This window comes from Nomascus leucogenys, chromosome 19 (genome assembly GCF_006542625.1).
Source record: "Nomascus leucogenys isolate Asia chromosome 19, Asia_NLE_v1, whole genome shotgun sequence".
In the NCBI taxonomy this organism is placed as follows: domain Eukaryota; kingdom Metazoa; phylum Chordata; class Mammalia; order Primates; family Hylobatidae; genus Nomascus; species Nomascus leucogenys.
The window spans coordinates 29,620,497-29,640,894 of NC_044399.1; the positions used below are offsets into that span (position 1 = coordinate 29,620,497).

General features: G+C 41.0%; 1 protein-coding gene across 7 annotated transcripts in view; it reads left to right on the forward strand.

Moving 5' to 3' along the window:
• KANSL1 (KAT8 regulatory NSL complex subunit 1) overlaps nucleotides 1-20,398 on the forward strand; it is a 191,920-nt gene that overhangs the window by 39,741 nt on the left and 131,781 nt on the right. For all 7 annotated transcript variants that reach the window (XM_030799940.1, XM_030799942.1, XM_030799944.1 and 4 more), the window contains one exon: nucleotides 14,119-15,496. In XM_030799940.1, the coding sequence (XP_030655800.1) occupies nucleotides 14,208-15,496 (1,289 nt within the window). In that variant the 5' untranslated portion in view covers nucleotides 14,119-14,207. The remainder of the gene's footprint in view (nucleotides 1-14,118; nucleotides 15,497-20,398) is intronic.

Consider the following 20,398-nt stretch of genomic DNA (forward strand, 5'->3'; position numbering starts at 1 on the left):
CACCAACCATTAGGGCTTGTTGGAAAGAGATATGATAAAAAGTACAACTTGTTTTCCTCTTTGTCTGTTGTCAGCTAAGGACTGGTAGGAAATTTGAATTCATTGCTAGCATAGAAATAGGATAAACACCATTAATAGTTTGATATCTAGACATCCTTTAGAAAAAAATACCATCTTGAGATGATATCTTGCTATGTTGTCCAGGCTGGTCTTGAATTCCTGGGCTCAAGCAGTCCTCCCACCTTGACTTCTAGAGTAGCTGGTATTACAGGCATGAGCCATGGCGCCTAGCCTATCTCTGTGTGTGTGTGTGTGTGTGTGTGTGTGTGTGTATTTAATGGGATCATACTTGTTATATGGCTTGATCTTTTTAATTAGGGTTTTTTTTTGTATTACAGTTCTTTAGTGAAAGCATTGTGTATACATCTTTGAGTACCTATGAGAATATTTCTGTTGGATAGATTTCTAGAAGTGCAGTTGCTGGGTAAAAGTTTGAGCAATTACATTTGTGATTTTGATGGCCATTACCTTTATAATGCTGTGTAACCAAATTTAGTAATAGCTTAAAAAGTGTAGTTAAAAAGTTTCCTAGTCTGGGTACAGGTGCTTGGTCAAGTAAATAACTGGAACTTGTGGTGGGTGAAGTCTATTCTAGGTTCAGTTGATGCCTCTTCTTGTTAGGTGGTCGATCACTTCAGACATCCCCATTAACATTCTAATGGATCTTCATCTGATGGGTTTGGCATAGAATGCTCAGGTTGCTTAACGTGTGTTGGTCTGCTGTCTGCCAGGCATTGTGCTGCTTGTAGGGGATAGAGATAAAACAAGCTATAACCCTCCTTTTTAAGAAGTACATAGTCAGCCAGGTGTGGCGGCTCATGCCTGTAATCCCAGCGCTTTGGGAGGCTGAGGCTGGCGAATCACGAGGTCAGGCCTGGCCAACATGGTGAAACCCTGTCTCTACTAAAAAAGACAAAAAATTAGCTGGACGTGGTGGTGGGTGCCTGTAATCCCAGCTACTCAGGAGGCTGAGGAAGGAGAATCGCTTGAACTCAGGAGGCGGAGGTTGCAGTGAGCCAATATTGTGCTGCTGCACTCCAGCCCCGGTGACAATTAGAGGCTCTGTCTCAAAAAAAAAAAAAAAAAAAAAAAAAGTACATAATCTAGGGAAGAAAGAGACAAGACAAAATTGTGAGTTTATATTGTACCATGAGCAATAGCCAGGGTGTCGTGGGGGTGCAGGTAAGAGCCTAGAGGGAGGGACCCCCACCTCAACCTGGGAGTAATGGGGAATGCTTGAAAGAGCATGTGTAACCTTGAGCTGAACCGTGAAAGAGTAGCATGAGTAAAGGTGCAGGGGCATAGAAGAGGCAGGAAACATATGTTTCAGGTGGCTATAGTGAGGACAGGCTGGAGATGAGGTCAAATGTAAAAAGGGGACAGATAATGGTGTGTGGGGAATTTGGACTCATCCTTATTGTAGAGTCAGTGAAAGATTTTAAACGATTAGATTTAGGTTTACCCCCTCCTTTCCTTTTTTCTTCCCTTTCTAATAATCATTTTGGTAGTGGACGCTAGATTAGAGGCTTGCTGAGACAGGAAGAAGGAAGAATAGTTGGGAGATTATTACTGCCTGAATTACTATAGTACATAGTGAAGTTCTGCACTAGGGCATTGGCACTAAGGATGGGATGAATGTGCCTATCATTCTGTGTGTTGCCAACCCTCACCCTCTGTGCACGACCTCACCTTTCAAAATTCAGTCAGTATGTCATCTTTTCTAGAAGCTTCCTTGACCCCTTCAGGTGAAATACAGTACTTTATCAATCTAGGCTACCTTCACACCTAATTTATATTTTACTATCTTGTATCTGGCATTTAGTAGGTGTTTAAATTAAATATTTATGGTAAAAAGTAAGTTGGTGATTTGAGGTCATGATTCACTCAAATAGACAATGTTGAGGAGCAGGAGGAAGTTTTGGATTTGGTGTTGGGGCAGGGAATGGGTTTTGAATATGGGATACTTGAAGTAGTTGTATAGGCAATGCTGAATTCTACTCAATTCTTTCTTTCTTTTTGTTTTTTTTGGAGACAATCTCATTCTGTCGCCTAAGCTGGAGTGCAGTGGTGCCATCTCAGCTCACTGCAGCCTCTGCCTCCCGGATTAAAGTGATTCTCGTACCTCAGCCTTCTGAATAGCTGGGATTACAGGCAAAGACGGGGTTTCGCTGTGTTGGCCAGGCTGGTCTCAAACTCCTGACCTTAAGTGATCTTCCTGCCTTGGCCTCCCAAAGTGCTGGAATTACAGGCGTGAGCCACCTCTCCCGGCCCTACTCCCTCCCTTCCCTCCCTCCCTCCTTCCTTCTTTCCCTCCTTTTCTTCTCTCCCCTCCTCTCCTTTCTCCCCTGTCTCCTCTCTCCTCTCACCTCCCCTCCCCTCTCCTCTTTTGCTTCTTTTGAGACAGAATCTCGCTCTGTAACCCAGGCTGGAATGCAGTGGTGTGATCACAGCTCACTGCAACCTCCACCCGCCAGGCTCAAGTGACCCTCCCACTATGCCCAGCTAATTATTATTTTTTTTAGAGACGGTCTCAGTGTGTTGTCTAGGCTGGTCTCAAACTCCTCCTGGGCTCAGGCGATCCTCCTGCCTTGGCCTCCCAAGGTGCTGGGCTTATAAGTGTGAGCCACTATGCTAGGCCATCATTTAAAAAAAAAAAAAAATTAGTGTTTGGGTGGCTTTTTTAGATGGGGGCTGTGTTGGCTAGGCTGGCCTTGAACTCCTTGCCTGAAGCCATCCTCTTGCCTCCTGAGTAACTGGAAATACAGGCACCTGCCACTGCACCCAGCTCCTACTCATTCTTTAGGTTTCAGCCTAGATGTTCTTTTTTCTGAAAAGCATTTTCTGACTCCACCTACTTCTCAGCCAGTATGAGGATTGCCTCCCTCCCCCAAATCACACAGTAGTGTCTGTCTTTACTGCTGCTTGTCATCCTTGTATGTACTTACTGTGGTGCTTTGAATACTCTAGGCATTTTAATATTTATTGGAGATACTCAGTAGGTAGTTGGTGTTCTTTGACTGACTTTCCTCTAAAGACTAAAATTCAGAATTTACTGTCAGGCAGTTAAGACCCTTTCAATTTAAGCCTTAAACTATCTAGTGTAGTAGTTAAAAGCATCGGCTTTAGCATTATGGATCCTGCCCCTGCAACTTCATAGTTGTGTGATCATGGGCAAATTACTTAACTTCTCTGAGCATCTATAAAATGAGGACAGTAGTACTTACCTTACATTGTGATTGTGAAGATTAAATAAGAGAATATATACTTAGCATAGTGGTTGACATAGTAAAAGGCTAATTAATGTTAGTGAACAACATTTGTAATAACCCATCCTGCACTCAGGAATGATTCCTTTAGTAATATAAAGGTTTTTCAGTTAAGAAGCCCTGTTGGCCAAGGAAATTGATAATGGTCTTGTGGGTGACACACATTATCTCTTTGTTTTATAGTAAAAATTTTGTCTGTCCTTCCCCATTGTATTCCACAACAAATCTACTTTTGTTTATGTGTAAAATAAATACTTTGCAGTGCATTCCATAATGTAGCTTGCAGTACTTCATCACAGATCACTGTATAGCTGTTCTTTTCCTCTTTCTCTTGAGAAGCTGTACATATACCACCTGATTCATGGAAGTTGTTTTGCGGATCATGCCCACGTCTTTCCCATTATTTTGATTGTGTCAATTTTTTGATTCGTGTTTCCTCCTTTTTCTCTTCTTAGTAAAATCTTACACTTGAGGGCAACCCCCACGAGGCCTTTTTGACTTCTCTAGTCCAGTCATTTAGGGCTTACAGTGCCATGTACCAAGTTCTCGATAAAGTTAGCACGCTAAAGAAGGGTGCTGTTAAGGAATTTTGCTTGTCTTGGAAATAGAATTAGTTAACAATTAGGGAAAATTCAGATAATTTGAACTGAATGACAGCGACTTTAAGTGCATTATACAATTCAAGCAGGAAGAAAGTGATATGAATTGGAAAAGTCTAAGAAGTTTTTGTGGAGATGCTATGTATTGAAAAATTAGTAAGTTTGGGGACAAAAAAAAATAGAAGAAGGACCTTCCAGGTAGAGGTAGTAACATAGGCAAAGATATGGAGTTGGGAATCTGTGGGGAATTCTGAGTCCGTATCAATTGGTGTACTTGCCCTGACGTTATTTTAAGTTTCATCTTGAAGAATTCGAACTCATTAAAAAGGTGTGAGGGGCCGGGTGTGGTGGCTCACGCCTGTAATTCCAGCACTTTGGGAGGCCGAGGCAGGTGGATCACCTGAGGTCAGGAGTTCGAAACCAGCCTGGCCAACGTGGTGAAACCCCGTCTCTACTAAAATTACAAAAAAATTAGCTGGGTGTGGTGGCAGGCACCTGTAATCCCAGCTGCTCGGGAGGCTGTGGTAGGAGAATCGCTTGAACCTGGGAGGCAGAGGTTGCAGTGAGCTGAGATCGCGCCATCGCACTCCAGCCTGGGGGACAAGAGCGAGACTTCGTCTCAAAAAAAAAAAAAAAAAAAAGGTGTGAGGAACTCGTTCAGAGTAGGAAAGAGATGATAAAAAGGTAAAGGATAGTTTGGGGCACTGAGGCACTAGTTAGGAGGCTGTTGTGATAATCTCGACAGGAGCTGATGAGGACCTGGGCTGGATTGATAGTGTTAGAAATATAGAGAGGATATACCAAACCTGAAAAGCTTTGTGAGAAATGAAGGATTTCATCAGAAAGGAGATGAAATTATGAAGGAAAAGAGCTTTCTTTCCATTCTTTATAAGCCATCACGTTTTTGTTTGTCATATATTTGGCCTTTTTGTTAAACTTTGGCCCCTTCACATTTCTGGATTTAAGCTTTGGTAGAGACTTTGACTATTACTTTCTGGTTGAAGTTCTCATTGCATCCTATCTGGATTATTGTGGTAGCTTCTTTATTGGTCTTTACCATCTATAGATGCCTTTTTACTTACTTTTAATCCATCCTACCCAACTGGTCTCTCTAAAGCACAGTCTGATGTTTCACTCCCATTTAAAAAGTGTTTAATGATACTCTGCTGTCATTATTTTTTTTTTTTGCTGTCATTATTTTATATATACGTGTGTGTGTGTGTGTGTGTGTGTGTGTGTGTGTATATATATAATTTTTATTTTTCAGAGACTCAATCTCGCTATGTTGACCAGGCTGGTCTCAAACTCCTGGCCTCAAGCAATCCTTTTGCCTTGGCCTCCCAGAGTGCTGGGATTACATGTCTGAGCCGCTGCACCTGGCCTCTGCTGTCTTTGTTTGTTTGTTTGTTTTTGTTTTTGAGACAGGGCCTCTCTTTGTCGCCCCGGCTGAAATGCAGTGGCTCAATCTCAGCTCATTGCAGCCTCTGCCTCCCGGGTTCAAGTGATTCTTGTGCCTCAGCCTCTCTAGTAGCTGGGACTCCAGGCACCTGCCATCATGCCCGGCTAATTTTTTTATTTTTATTTTTATTATTTGTTTATTTGAGGTGGAGTCTCGATTTTGTCACCCAGGCTGGAGTGCAATGGTGCGATCTTGGCTCACTGCAACCTCCGCCGCTCGGGTTCAAGTGATTCTCCTACCACAGCTTCCCAGAGCAGCTGGGATTACAGGTGCCCACCACCACACCCAGCTAATTTTTTTGTATTTTTAGTAGAGGCAGGGTTTCATCACGTTGGCCAGGCTGGTTTTGAACTCCTGACCTCAGGTGATCCACCTTGGCCTCCCAAAGTGCTGGGATTGCAGGCGTGAGCCACTGTGCCTGGCCCCTCCACTGTCTTTAAGTCTGAATTAAGGCTATTTAAGGCTGTCCATTAAGGATCTGGCTTCAAACTGCCTTTCTAGCTTCATTCTACTATTTCCTCTATTAAAATGTGCTTTATGTTTTAAGCAAATTGTTAATTTTTTTTTTTTTTTTTTTTTTTTTTTTTTGAGGTGGAGTCTCGCTCTTGTTACCCAGGCTGGAGTGGCCTGATCTCGGCTCACTGCAACCTCCGCCTCCTGGGTTCAAGCAATTATCCTGTCTCAGCCTTCCATGTAGCTGGGAGTACAGGCGCCCGCCACCACACCAGGCTAATTTTTGGTAATTTTAGTAGAGACGGGGTTTCACCATGTTGGCCAGGCTGGTCTCCTGATCTCCGGTGATCTACCCACCTCGGCCTCCCAAAGTCCTGGGATTATAGGCATGAGTCAGTGCGCCCGGCCCAAATTGTTCATTTCTTTTAACCTTCAGAATGTCGCCTTTTCCCACACAGCCTTGCCTTTTCTTATGCCATTTCCTCTCACTAGAATGCCACATTACCATTCTCTTATCCTAGCCTTTTACATAATGACATTTTAGCTAATTTTCAAGTGTCAGCTAAAATTGCGGCAACTTCATGGACACTTCCCTAATCATCCTAACTGCTGTTTCTTCCTTTGTGTAGAGTAATGAGGTAATGGCGAAGGAAGAGGTTAGTAGAAGCCACATTATGGGCAAACTTTTCTTCCCCATCTGATTTTTGCTTTTGCTTTCAGTGCAAGTGTGGTTGTAATACTTGTTGGCCACCCAGATGACCTATCCCTTCCCCTTTGTTCTCTGAAGCTAAATATTTTTGCAAGGTGGATGCTTCCAGGTTATTCTTGTGTATCTGGAGTCTTGTCTTGGGAATTTACTGGGAATAAATGAGGTTTTCATTTGTGGGTGTGGAGTTAGTTCTGACTTACAGTATTTGAAGCAGCTGGATACGTTTTGCTTTTGAAAGAGTATATATATGTGTGTGTATAATCTTTATCTCTAGGATATGGTTCTCTGTTGGGAGGTGTGATGTTGAACCCCCTAACTCTCATATTTGACATGTCTGGAGACATGTTTGATTGTCATAATTTTCAGAAGGGCACTACTAGCATCTAGTGGGTGGAAACCAGAGATGTTGCTAAACATGCTACTGCCAGGATAGCCCCCTGTGACAGATTACTCATCGTGAGATGTCAGTAGTGCTTAGGTTGAGAAATTCTATCCTGGAAGTATATTTTTGCTTCACAAGTGCTACTTGTGTTAGGTAGAAGTTTGTCCTTGGACTGATAGTGCAATTTAGAATAATAGAATTAACATAGGAAGGGACCCTAGAGGTCACATATTTGAACTTTATCCCAACTGATATTTCTCACAATGATGTTTCTGCTTGATATTAATAGATGTAATGGGAAAAGGTGCTTGTTAAAAAAGTTTGGTAAAGGTAAACATTTGCATATTCAGTATGATGCAATACATTGTGAGTCTCCATCTGGGAAATTTTTCCTAAATGTGTTTGCTTGCTGAGTGCATTTAACATCTTCCAGACCCTAAAATATTTCCTTGACACTGAGAGAGAAACTATTGATTATCTAGCCCAACCTTTTATAGCTAAATGACCTTGGATAGGTAGCCTTTTATCTGTACAAGCTTACTGCAGAATCTCAATTTGTGTGAGTGACAGCAGGTGTAGCAGCTCCATCTGTATTGATTTGTCAGATTATAGTTTACTAACTGAATGAACTAAAAATTGGGTTATTTGGGGCTTGAATTTTTATTCGGAATATACAGTCTGACTTTATCCCCACTGGTAAGTTAGAAATTATAGTCTCAGTCCTAATTCTACTGCCCAAGTTGTTATGAGGATTAATCAGTTAATTATAGCTTTTAAGGCTTTGTATTCTTTGGAGAAAGATGACTTATCAAATAGGCTGTTGTGCTGTTTGTTTAGAACTGTTTCCTTTTTTTTGTTTTTTTTTCCTTTAGCCCTGAGCTTGCTCCTCTTAAGAACTGCTTAAATTTGACAGTCTTTCCCTGCTTTACATTGTCGAAGATTGAAGCTTTTTGAATTTTGTAGGGGTCAAGTGGGATAGGAATCATTGTTTTGCTCCGTATATTAAATTTAAGAATGTTACTATGGGCCGGGCGCGGTGGCTCATGCCTGTAATCCCAGCATTTTGGGAGGCCAAGGTGGGCGGATCACGAGGTCAGGAGATCGAGACCATCCTGGCTAACATGGTGAAACCCTGTCTCTACTGAAAATACAAAAAATTAGCCGGGCGTGGTGGCGGATGCCTGTCGTTCCAGCTACTCGGGAGGCTGAGGCAGGAGAATGGCGTGAACCCAGGAGGCAGAGCTTGCAGTGAGCTGAGATCACGCCACTGCACACCAGCCTGGGTGACAGAGTGAGACTCTGTCTCAAAAAAAAAAAAAAAAATGTTACTGTGATTTTGTTTTACTTGGTTATTGGCTCTTTAAGAATTTCCATTGTTTTCTTTTTGTTTATCTCCATTTTATTGTAGAAGTAATACATGTTTATGGTGGAGACTTTATATAAGCCAAGAAACAAAAGACAAAAGAATCTTACCAATGACTTTTTAAAGCAAAATTGAGATGATACTGTGTTTTGTTTTGTAACTTTTTGTCATTTAATAATGAAGCAAGCACTTTTCCATGTTAGTAAATAATAGCTGTGCAATACTACGGTTGCGCAGTATTCCATTGTATGGATATTTAATAATTTAACCGAGTTTTTGGCATTCAGTTTTCTTTTTATTATAAACAACGTCATGAAATATTAAAAGTAAGTCTAGACATAACAGGGAAAAGAGTAAAGTACTAAACTTAGATGGTGGTTTATGGCAATTGTAGCTAATTGCAAACTAGGTGCATTTTTTCTGTGCATTAAAAAGCCATGGAAATTTATTCCTTCTATGTTAGCTTTTTGTTTCCAGTGTAATAAAAGTGCAAATAATACTGGGTGGTTGCGCCAGGTATGTAGGTGGCCAAGTAATTGAAAGTATCTTATTTCATCATCATAGCATCCTTGTGGGGAAGGCTCTGTTACTTGTAGATGAGGAGACTTAAAGAACAGAATAGATAAGTAACCTACAGGAGATGGAGCCAGGATGGGAACTGAGATTTGCTCACTTGAGCCAGTGCTCCTCTTACTTATGAATGTCTTTGGGAGTAACGTTGAATCTTAGCATAGTATTTCAAGTCAATAAAGGGAGAGGGATATGGAGTTAAGTCTTTTTTTTTTTTTTTTTTCTTCACAATGATATTTCTGTGGTATAGAAATCTCAAGATTTAGGAGTTAGGAATGGGAATTTTTTCTGAAAAACTGGTCACTTTTTCCTGTTCTCTGCAATCTCTCCCCTCCCCCACCCCCTTATTTAGATGATTGTTTTAGTAACTACACTATGCTGTGTATCCTATGGGGATATTGAGACCAAGGAGAAAGTGGAGATCAAATAAACTATTGTCTTTGAAGTGTATATGTTAATGTCAAGTTCATAGACATCATTTCAGAGAAGTCTTGGAGTAGATGGGATTTTTTTTTTTTTTTTTTTTTTTTTTTTAAGGTGGAGTCTTGCCCTTGTTGCCCCAGCTGGAGTGCAGTGGTACAATCTTGGCTCATTGCAACCGCTGCTGCCTGGGTTCAGGTGATTCTCATGTCTCAGCCTCCCAAGTAGCTGGGATTACAGGCGCTTGCCACCACACTCAGCTGATTTTTGTATTTTTAGTAGAGACAGGGTTTCACCATGTTGACCAGGCTGGTCTTGAACTCCTGACCTCAGGTGATCCGCCTGCCTCGGCCTCCCAAAATGCTGGGATTACAGGCGTGAGCCACTGTGCCCAGCCGGAGTAGATGAGATTTAAGCCGGCATTTTTCTTAAAGTTGTAAGCTTTAAAGAATTGAATAATCTCAGAATAACTTTGAGAAGTTTACTACGTAAGCACCTTCTGTGATATGATGTTAATTATGACCCTCTTTTTCATTTGTGCTGGAGTGAGCCTGGGTTTTCGTAAGTTTTATGTAAGTCATAAAGCATATTTGGGCCCTTGCCTGGGTCCTCAGAGGGAAGCTGTTTCCTGCCCTTGCTAAGTCTTACTGTAGTGCTGTCAGGCAGTAGGGTACAATTACTCTTCACATGTTGTATTAATCATCTGGCACTGATAATATGCCTCCTTGCATTGCTCATATCAACTACATATTGACATTCAAAAGAGGAGGAGATTGAATTGATGGGAAATATTTGGTAGTGATTTTTGTTTGTCCATGGGAAAACCCTTTGCATATTATAAAAGTGACTCAAAATATTTTGAATAACTATATTGGTCCAGCTGTCAACTGGTCTGTAACACAATGTTTAATAACAGGAATTAGTACTGTCAACTGGTCTGTAACACAATGTTTAATAATATATTAGGAATTAGTATTATATTTAAAATTAGAAATGGGAAAAGACAACATAGAATAATTTGTGCCACACAGAATGCTATATGCCAGAAAGCCCACAGGAGAAAACTCCATAAGCCCTGAAAATCTAGTTCATAAAGAATGTTGGTTAAAATACAACCCTGGAACAAGAAATTTTTGGTATTAATAATTATATGAGGCCAGGCACAGTGGCTCACACCTGTAATCCTAGCACTTTGGGATGCTGAGGCAAGTGGATCACCTGAGGTCAGGAGTTCGAGGCCAGCTTGGCCAACATGGTGAAACTCCGTCTCCATTAAAAATACAAAAATTATCTGGGCATGGTGACACATGCCTGAAGTCCCAGCTACTTGGGAGGCTGAAGCCAGAGAATCACTCGAACGCAGGAGGTGGAGGTTGCAGTGAGCAGAGATCGTGCCACTGCACTCCAGCCTGGGCGACAGAGCGAGACTACATCTCAAAAAAACAAACAAACAAACAAACAAACACAAACACACACACACACACACACACAGCAAGACAGATTCGACCCATATGTGTATTGGTGCTTTTTTTTTTTTTTTGAGATGGAGTCTCGCTCTGTCACCCAGGCTGGAGTGCAGTGGCGTGATCTCGGCTCACTGCAAGCTCCGCCTCCCGGGTTCACACCATTCTCCTGTCTCAGCCTCCAGAGTAGCTAGGACTACAGGCGCCCGCCACCGTGCCCGGCTAATTTTTTGTATTTTTAGTAGAGACGGGGTTTCACCGTGGTCTCGATTTCCTGACCTCGTGATCCACCTGCCTCAGCCTCCCAAAGTGCTAGGATTACAGGAGTGAGCCACCGCGCCCGGCGTATTGGTGCTTTTATGAATAATGTTTTCTCAGCCATTTATTTGAATATTTTTATGTTAATGATTCAAATTGTCATACTATGAAGAAGCTTACTGTGGTCCTGTAGGGCCTACCATCCTATGTTGGTATTGCTCCAAAGATAAACATTTTTGATTAAATTGGAGATTGCCCTCATTTGGGGCAGGGAGGGGGTGCTTAGTCCAGTGATTTCACAAGCATTTTGGTTTCAGGACTCTTTTTTCATACTTAAAATTTGTTGAGAACAGCAAATAACTTGTTTTTCTTATAAGCTTTGAGAAATTTAAAAAATATTTAATAAGTAATTCAGGCTGGGCATGGCGGCTCATGCCTGTAATCCCAGGAGTTTGGAAGGCTGAAGCCGGGAGTTTGATAGCAGCCTGGGCAACGAAATGAAATTCCATCTCTACAAAAATTCAAAAAATTAGCTGGGCATGGTGGCACGCACCTATAGTCCCAGCTACTGGGAGGCTGAAGCAGGAGGATCACTTGAGCCCAGGAGGTTGAGGCTTCAGTGAGCCACGATTGTGCCACTGCACTCTAGCTTGGGTGACAGAGCTAGACCCTGTTTCAAAATAATAGCAACAAATGATCTGTCTTGCATTTAAACTTTCTACCCATGCATGATTTCCTGACATTCACTGGACATTTTATTGAACAACTATATTGGGTTATGCAGATCTTCCAAATGTTACACATTACATTATATGGAATCAAAAATTCACATTCATTAATATCGTCACGAGTCTGTTAAATCAGAAATGGCTTTTAAAATATTCAGAAAGTCTGAGTGTGGCAGCTCATGCCTGTAACCCCAGCACTTTGGAAGGCCGAGGTGGGCAGATCATGAGGTCAGGAGATTGCGACCATCCTGGCCAACATGGTGAAACCCCGTCTCTACTAAAAATACAAAAATTAGCCGGGTGTGGTGGCGTGTGCCTGTAGTCCCAGCTACTCGGGAGGCTGAGGCAGGAGAATCACTTGAACCCGGGAGGCAGAGGTTTCAGTGGGCTGAGATCGCACCACTGCACTCCAGCGTGGCGACAGAGCGAGACTCTGTTACACACACACACACACACCCCAAATAAAATATTGGGAAAATGTTTAAGTTCATGATTGTTGATACAAGTTTTCAAAAACACTAATCTTTCCTTAAAAAATTCAGATTTTATTATTGGCAGCAAATATCGTCAGTGGTTTTCCTTGAAGTGACAAGTTCACTTTGTTCATTTGCAAGGAAATGTCTGCTAGTGAAGCAGGTTTCAAATAATGTTTGTCAGTAGTTCTGCCAAGTAAAAATCGTGTTCCATGAACAAAGCTCTAGTTCATTTTGCAACTCAGTTGTACTGTGCTTTTTCCTGAAAGTTCATAAAGAAGCAGTGCTTTATGCATACTTTCCCTTTCATCACAAAGAATACTTTTTAAAAATGCACTAAAGGCTCAAGATAATTCATAATTTTTGCTGTTTCATCAAGGACATCTTAAATGGAACTCCCTTAAAAAAAGAAAAACTGAGTGGAGAGTATAATGACTATTAGTATAGTTTGGTGCCTCTGCCTTGATTTGTGCTAATAATGTACCAGCAGTTTTGTTCACCTTTGTACTCTGATTGTAAATGTCAACACAGTGTAAAAGGCAGATAATATTCTAGTATTGCTATGAAAATACCTTGCATTTCACGAACCTCCAAAATAGCCTGTGAGATCCCCAGAAGTCCAGAGACTGCACTTTAAAGAACAGCTGGCTTAGTTCTTTACGTATGTTTCCTTTGGCTCCCAGACCACATAGATCAAGGGGGATCAAACAGAGGCAAATGACTGAGGTTTTTAGCTTGGTTACTAAATAAAAGCAGTGCCGTTGCTTAAGGTAATGAAACAGGATGCAGAATAGTGTGCTGGAAGGAGAAAATGAATTCTGAGCTTCAAGGGGCTTGAGGAACATAGAGGTATGGGAATCTTGATTAGTGCAGCTCAGAAGTTTTTCTTAGGGTTAGGAAGCCTCACCATGCTAGTGGTTGTTGAGAGAGAAGAGGGCAGAAGGGACCTTGTGCAGCACCAGCATTTAAGGGTCCAGGAGGAAGAGAAGAGGAGGATAGTAGAAGGACATTAGGAAAGAATTAGAAGGAGGTCGGTATTGTCCAGTGCTTCAGAGAAGTCAGATAGAATGGGGACTGAGGCTTGACCATTGGATTTGATAATAAGATTACTGGTGACCTTTGCCAGAGCAGTAGGGGGTGAAATCCAGATTATGGAAGAGTGAAGAGTGCAGAGACAGTTATTTATACTATTCTTAGTTTTGGGGTAAAGGGAAAGAGAGATGTTGGGCAATTAAATATGAGAGAGAGGCTGTACTGAGGGCAGAAGATACTTGAGTAAATTCCTAGGCTGAGAGGAAGAAGCCAGTAGAGAAGATATTGATGAGCACTTTGATCTGAAAGAAAAGAAAACTGATGAAACAAGTTGGTATTACAGATGTGGTACAGTTAGCTTTGTAGTATAATCTGTACTTCTAGAGAAGTGAGAAGCTGATGAAAACTGGATTCCCTGGCCAGAAAAATGCACAGACCTGTGATATTTGGCATACTTTTTTTAGTGAACCTGGGAATTCCTTACTAATTTTTTTCTGTTTAATTATTGTTTAGTTTGATGTGTCTTGCTTTAAATCCATTTATTTCAACAAGCTTAAAGAGATTTTTTTTAATGCAGATGATTTAATTTTAACAATCTGTGATTTTGTCTGAATTGAACTTGTGTTTTGGCAACTTTCAATCTGTGGTAACAAATGACAAGAAGGGTGCAATTCTTCCTTCTCTTGTGCAGGGATTTTGCCTCCCGCTTTCTCCCAGATGAAAGATATTTGGGTCTCTAGAATAACTGTGGTACAGTTAGCTCCAGAGTGTTTTCTTTCTGGAGGCAGTTTAGACAACAACCTCAAGTAGTGCTTTTGTTAAAAATATACATGTTTTTAAATGTGCTTGTATTTCTAACACTCTTTTCTTCTTTCTCTTCTAGTCTGTTCTCTGGGGAGGCAGTAAGGGGCCGTGGAGCTGGCCTCGGCCTCGGCATCGGGAGAGGCTGGACTTCCTGTCTCTCTGTGCTGAATGGCTGCGATGGCGCCCGCTCTCACTGACGCAGCAGCTGAAGCACACCATATCCGGTTCAAACTGGCTCCCCCATCCTCTACCTTGTCCCCTGGCAGTGCCGAAAATAACGGCAACGCCAACATCCTTATTGCTGCCAACGGAACCAAAAGAAAAGCCATTGCTGCAGAGGATCCCAGCCTAGATTTCCGAAATAATCCTACCAAGGAAGACTTGGGAAAGCTGCAACCACTGGTGGCATCTTATCTCTGCTCTGATGTAACATCTGTTCCCTCAAAGGAGTCTTTGAAGTTGCAAGGGGTCTTCAGCAAGCAGACAGTCCTTAAATCTCATCCTCTCTTATCTCAGTCCTATGAACTCCGAGCTGAGCTGTTGGGGAGACAGCCAGTTTTGGAGTTTTCCTTAGAAAATCTTAGAACCATGAATACAAGTGGTCAGACAGCTCTGCCACAAGCACCTGTAAATGGGTTGGCTAAGAAATTGACTAAAAGTTCAACACATTCTGATCATGACAATTCCACTTCCCTCAATGGGGGAAAACGGGCTCTCACTTCATCTGCTCTTCATGGGGGTGAAATGGGAGGATCTGAATCTGGGGACTTGAAGGGGGGTATGACCAATTGCACTCTTCCACATAGAAGCCTTGATGTAGAACACATAACTTTGTATAGCAATAATAGCACTGCAAACAAATCTTCTGTCAATTCCATGGAACAGCCGGCACTTCAAGGAAGCAGTAGGTTATCACCTGGTACAGACTCCAGCTCTAACTTGGGGGGTGTCAAATTAGAGGGTAAAAAGTCTCCCCTGTCTTCCATTCTTTTCAGTGCTTTAGATTCTGACACAAGGATAACAGCTTTACTGCGGCGACAGGCTGACATTGAGAGCCGTGCCCGCAGATTACAAAAGCGCTTACAGGTTGTGCAAGCCAAGCAGGTTGAGAGGCATATACAACATCAGCTGGGTGGATTTTTGGAGAAGACTTTGAGCAAACTGCCAAACTTGGAATCCTTGAGACCACGGAGCCAGTTGATGCTGACTCGAAAGGCTGAAGCTGCCTTGAGAAAAGCTGCCAATGAGACCACCACTTCAGAGGGACTCAGCAACTTTCTGAAAAGCAATTCAATTTCAGAAGAATTGGAGAGATTTACAGCTAGTGGCATAGCCAACTTGAGGTGCAGTGAACAAGCATTTGATTCAGATGTCACTGACAGTAGTTCGGGGGGGGAGTCTGATATTGAAGAGGAAGAACTGACCAGAGCTGATCCTGAGCAGCGCCATGTACCCCTGTGAGTAGACCTCATGCATGATAGCATTCTTGAGAAATGTTGGTACAAGGAAGGATGAATGAATCCCCATTATGGAGAGAATGTGCTTCTTTGTACATAGATGTCTAGGTTCCATTTGTTTTTTCCCTGATGTTGGGTAGGTGAGTGCATATACATGCTAGTGAAGAAAGGGAAGATATTTTTGCTGTAGTGTTGTGTTGTTGTAGTCTAAATGGTGGTAATTTCCTTTTGAAGTCTTATTAAGAAAAATAACTAGGAGACATCTTATGTGTCAAATTGTACTAGTACCTCTTTAAGAGTGAATTTAGATTTCTTTTGAAACTATATATAAGACATGATAAGTTAATGGCCTGATTGTTTAGATTTTGTTGTTTCCAGTAAGCAGGGACAAATGCTGAGTTGACCTAGTTACCTTTGTAGGAAATTACAGTTGCTTTTGATTGAACTTTCAGCAGAGAGCATACCCAGGTCTTCAATTTTAACACTTGAGATTTTCTTACATTTTAAGGACTGACAATTAGAAAATGCTTCAGAATATTTAATACATTGCCTCCAAGCACAGTCCACTTTCACAACCTCTCTTCCTATTAAAAAAAAAAAGCCCATTTTAATCAGATTTGTTAAGCCGAGTTAAATGTATTGATACATTTGGAATAAATTCTTACTGTTTTTTTTTTGTTGTTGTTTGTTTGTTTGGTTTTTTTTTTTTTTTGAGACAGTTCCGCTCTGTCACCCAGGCTGGAGTGCAGTAGTGCAATCTCAGCTCAGTGAAGCCTCTGGCTCCCGGGTTCAGGCGATTCTCGGGCCTCAGCCTCCCTGAGTAGCTGAGATTACAGGCACCTGCCACCACGTCAGGCTAATTTTTTTCTCTTTTCTTATAAGTAGAGACAGAGTTTCACCATGTCGACCAGGCTGGCCTCGAACTCCTGACCTTGTGATCTGCCCACCTCGTCTTACTGGTTTTTCTAAATCTGTTGGTTTGAGAAAATTTTACATAAGCTTTTTATGGGTGGCGCTCCAGATTGGCATGGTGGAGACAGACGTTTCACTCCTGTCACTCCCAGTTCAGCATCTATGTATTTAAATAAAGCAGTACTATATTATAACATACTTAAAGATAAATGTTAAATAAGTGCATCTATCTCCATAGGAATATCAGACTTGAGAGATAGCATGAGGAGTTGGAAGAGGGGGGCAGGATAATTGACTAGTAGATCTTCTTTCATTTCCTCTTTGCTAGAGGCTGGCTTACTAGAGAAGGCTGAAAAGGATGAATATGTGGGAAGAATTGGTGTTTCCTTGACTGTATTAAAAGGTGATTAAGATTTTCACTGGAGTGTTTGGTTGTTGAGACAGCTGTGATTTTTAAAAGTAAATTTTCTGGTTTCCCAATTTTGTTTATATTATCTGCATGGATATTGTATCTGAAATGAAACTTTGTTTTTTTTTTTTTTTATATTTTGAAGGAAGAAATGGATAATTTTTGCTGAATTTCTTCCTCGTAGACCTAGCTCCATTTTCATTTGTTAGTTCACTGTGCTGAAGTTCACATCTGTATTTAGATTTAAAGCAAATGTTTCAGAGGCTTGCTTCTTCCGTAACCCATCTTTCTTTAAATGGATTAGTAGCTTAATTCAGCTTGCTAATATTCATGGCATTATCCCCACTAACTTTGCTGTTTAAATCACTGCTTTAAAAATATCTTGGGTAATGTTAAATATTTTGTGCTTAGAGGTATAATAAACACTGTAGTTAAAGGATTTTAAATTGCATGTACTTATTTTGAGTAACAGAAGAGCACCTAGACTCTATAAGCTTATTGTTTTCAGGGTACATTGCATTGAAAACATTTCTGAGTTTTGGTGCTGTTGTAGGTAAGTGTTACAAACCAATGAAATAAAAATACCTGAGAATTTTTCTTATTCTATAGGGTAATTCAATGACTTGGAAAAATCTTAAGGCCATTCATTCACTACTTAGTTCTGAGCATTCTTCTCACATAATGGTTTATGGTTTGGAAGGATGTGAAGTGTACAAGAACAGCCAAAGGATGGCTTGTAGGAAACATTTTGGGATCAGTTGAATCCTCTTGCAATTAAATCAACTGAATGATACTTTAAGAAGTTGAATTTTCATGTGTTAGATTATATTTGGGTACTGAAAGTACTCTGAAGTAAATGCTCCTTTTGCACATTGTAATTGTATTTAGGGCCAGGCACGGTGGCTCACTCCTGTAATCCCACCCAGCACTTTGGGAGGCTGAGGCAGGCGGATCACTTGAGGTTGGGAGTTCGAGACCAGTTTGACCAACATGGAGAAACCCTGTCTCTACTAAAAATACAAAATTAGCTGGGCGTGGTGGCACATGCCTCTACTCCCAGCTACTCTGGAGGCTGAGGCAGGAGAATCGCTTGAACCTGAGAGGCAGAGGTTGCGGTGAGCCGAGATCACACCATTGCACTCCAGCCTGGGCAATAAGAGCGAAACTCTGTCTCAAAAAAAAAAAATTGTCTTTAAACTAAAACCACCAGTAAAGCATAAATACTTTAAAGTTCTTGTTGAGCAAGATCACCGGGTTGACTCTTAAGGCTGGTATTTATTTAGCCAAGTGTTTGTTCATCTTCTGAGTGTTTTAAAGGTTTTCAGCAGTTGACCAGACAATGAGAATGGAGGCATTGCTTTAATTTAAAAAGAAGAAAAAGTTGTTCTTTGATGCTGAGAAATGAATCCTAGAATGTAGTTAGTTAATTCTTCAGGAACTTGACCCAGCTGGTGAATTTTGGCTCCCCCCACCCCGCCCGCCCCCGCCGTTCCAGTAGCTGGTCTGTATTTTACTCTTTTGCCCAAGATAAGAGTGGTGGGCTGGGTTTCGTCTAGGCAGCCCTGATGAAAATATTTAGTAGAGGAGACTGTTGGAATGAGCTGTTGTTAAATGATGTTGCTTAAACTACAAGTGGATAGTTCTGTGGAAATTACAATCTCTTTCTTCACTAAGAATTCAGTTGTTTTTTTCTTTCCCACCTCTCAGAGGAGAAACAGTGATCCATTCTGTATCGTTGGTACAGCTAGCTATAGAATGATTAATTTTTCTGTGTTGTTGAATGTTCAGCAAATTGTATGTTTATCATTGTATTATGCTTGACAGTAAACTATATTGCTAAATGAAACTTCAGAGTTTTTTAAATTAATTTTTATGGTTGACTGATTTTATGTCTGGTTTAAAACTCTTACCCTTTTTGTTTTATACTCTTTTTGGAAAATTTTCATGAAATATTTCACATATCTTCCTTTCTTGGTACAGTGGACATATAACTGCTTTGAAAATTCTGCAGTACGTTGGGTTTGATATGATGTCACTAAACAATGATATGTCATCACTGTGGAAAGTACAGAAATTTAAACTTTATCTCCTTGATTATGGGATTAAGAAGGAAGCTGCGTGCTTCCATAAATATCTTAATGTTTAATTTTTAATTGTAGATGTAGAAATAAAAGCATTTAATTATCATATGTATGTAATGTACTTGCTGAGTTGTGCTTGCTCTTCTTTTATATTCTTTGTTTTTCCCTCTTAGAGTTGTTTTTTTTTTCCCTGCAATTTTGTTTAATTTCTGGACCCATTCCACATTTTGCCAAATTTGGTTTTCATTTTCTGGGTCCTGTGCTTATAAACTTCTATATAGTAAGTACTTGTTGTTAAAATAATATTTTTTTTCCAGAAATTCTCTTAATTGTGCTCTTAAATCAGCAGTGTTCTGGGTACCTGGACCACATTATGTAGGTCTCTCTCTCCTAAGTTTTTTTTTTTTTCCTTTCTTTTTTTTCTCTCCCCAAAGTTTTTTTTTTTTTTTCTTTTTTTTCTCCCAACTGTTAACTCTAGGCTTATCTTGAAGTTCAGTATAAAAATAACCTCGTAAAACATTTCATTGTGGTTACTGAAATATTGTTGAGGATATTCTCTGTATTCTGCAATGCCTTCTTTATGAGGACCTCAGCGAGAAAGATGTGCAGCCAAGAATAATTGTATGTTTGTCTAAGCTTTTAGTCTGTTTTTATTACCTGGGTGCTGTAATTGTTCACTAGGTTTCTGTTTTCCTATTGACATCTGGAAGTTTAGAGCTAAGCTTGTGCCTTTTTAATAGCTTCATTTTGTTTCCCTATTTTCATGTTTTTATTTCTGGTTGAATTTATGCTAACCTGTGTTTTGTCTAATAGTCTTCCTGAAGTCTGTTTCAGATCAGGGTTGGGTAAAAATAAACTATAGATGCAGTCCAGTGACACTAAAGCGCTTATTTGAATTTTAGATGGTCTTGATTGCAGTGAGTTTTCTCACCCTCGGGAGTATTTTTTTTTTTTTTGAGATGGAGTCTTGCTCTTTTTGCCCAGGCTGGAGTGCAGTGGTGCGATCCTGGCTCACTGCAACCTCTGCCTCCCGGGTTCAAGCGATTCTACTGCTTCAGCCTTTTGAGTAGCTGGAATTACAGGTGCCTGTCACCACGCCCGGCTAATTTTTGTACTTTTAGTAGAGGCGGGGTTTCGCCATGTTGCTCATGCTGGTCTCGAACTCCTGACCTCAGGTGATCCACCCGCCTTGGCCTCCCAGAGTGGTGTGATTACAGGTGTAAGTCACTGTGCCCAGCCTTTTTTTTTTTATTTTTTTTTATTTTTAAAGACAGAGTCTCACTCTTGTCGCCCAGGCTAGAGTACAGTGGCATGATCTCGGCTCACTGCAACCTCCACCTCCCGGGCTCAAGCAAATCTTCTGCCTCAGCCTCCTGAGTAAGCTGGGATTACAGGCGCCCACCACCATGCCTGGCTAATTTTTGTGTTTTTAGTAGAGACGGGGTTTCACCATGTTGCCTGGGCTGGTCTCAGAACTCCCTACCTCAGGTAATCCACCCA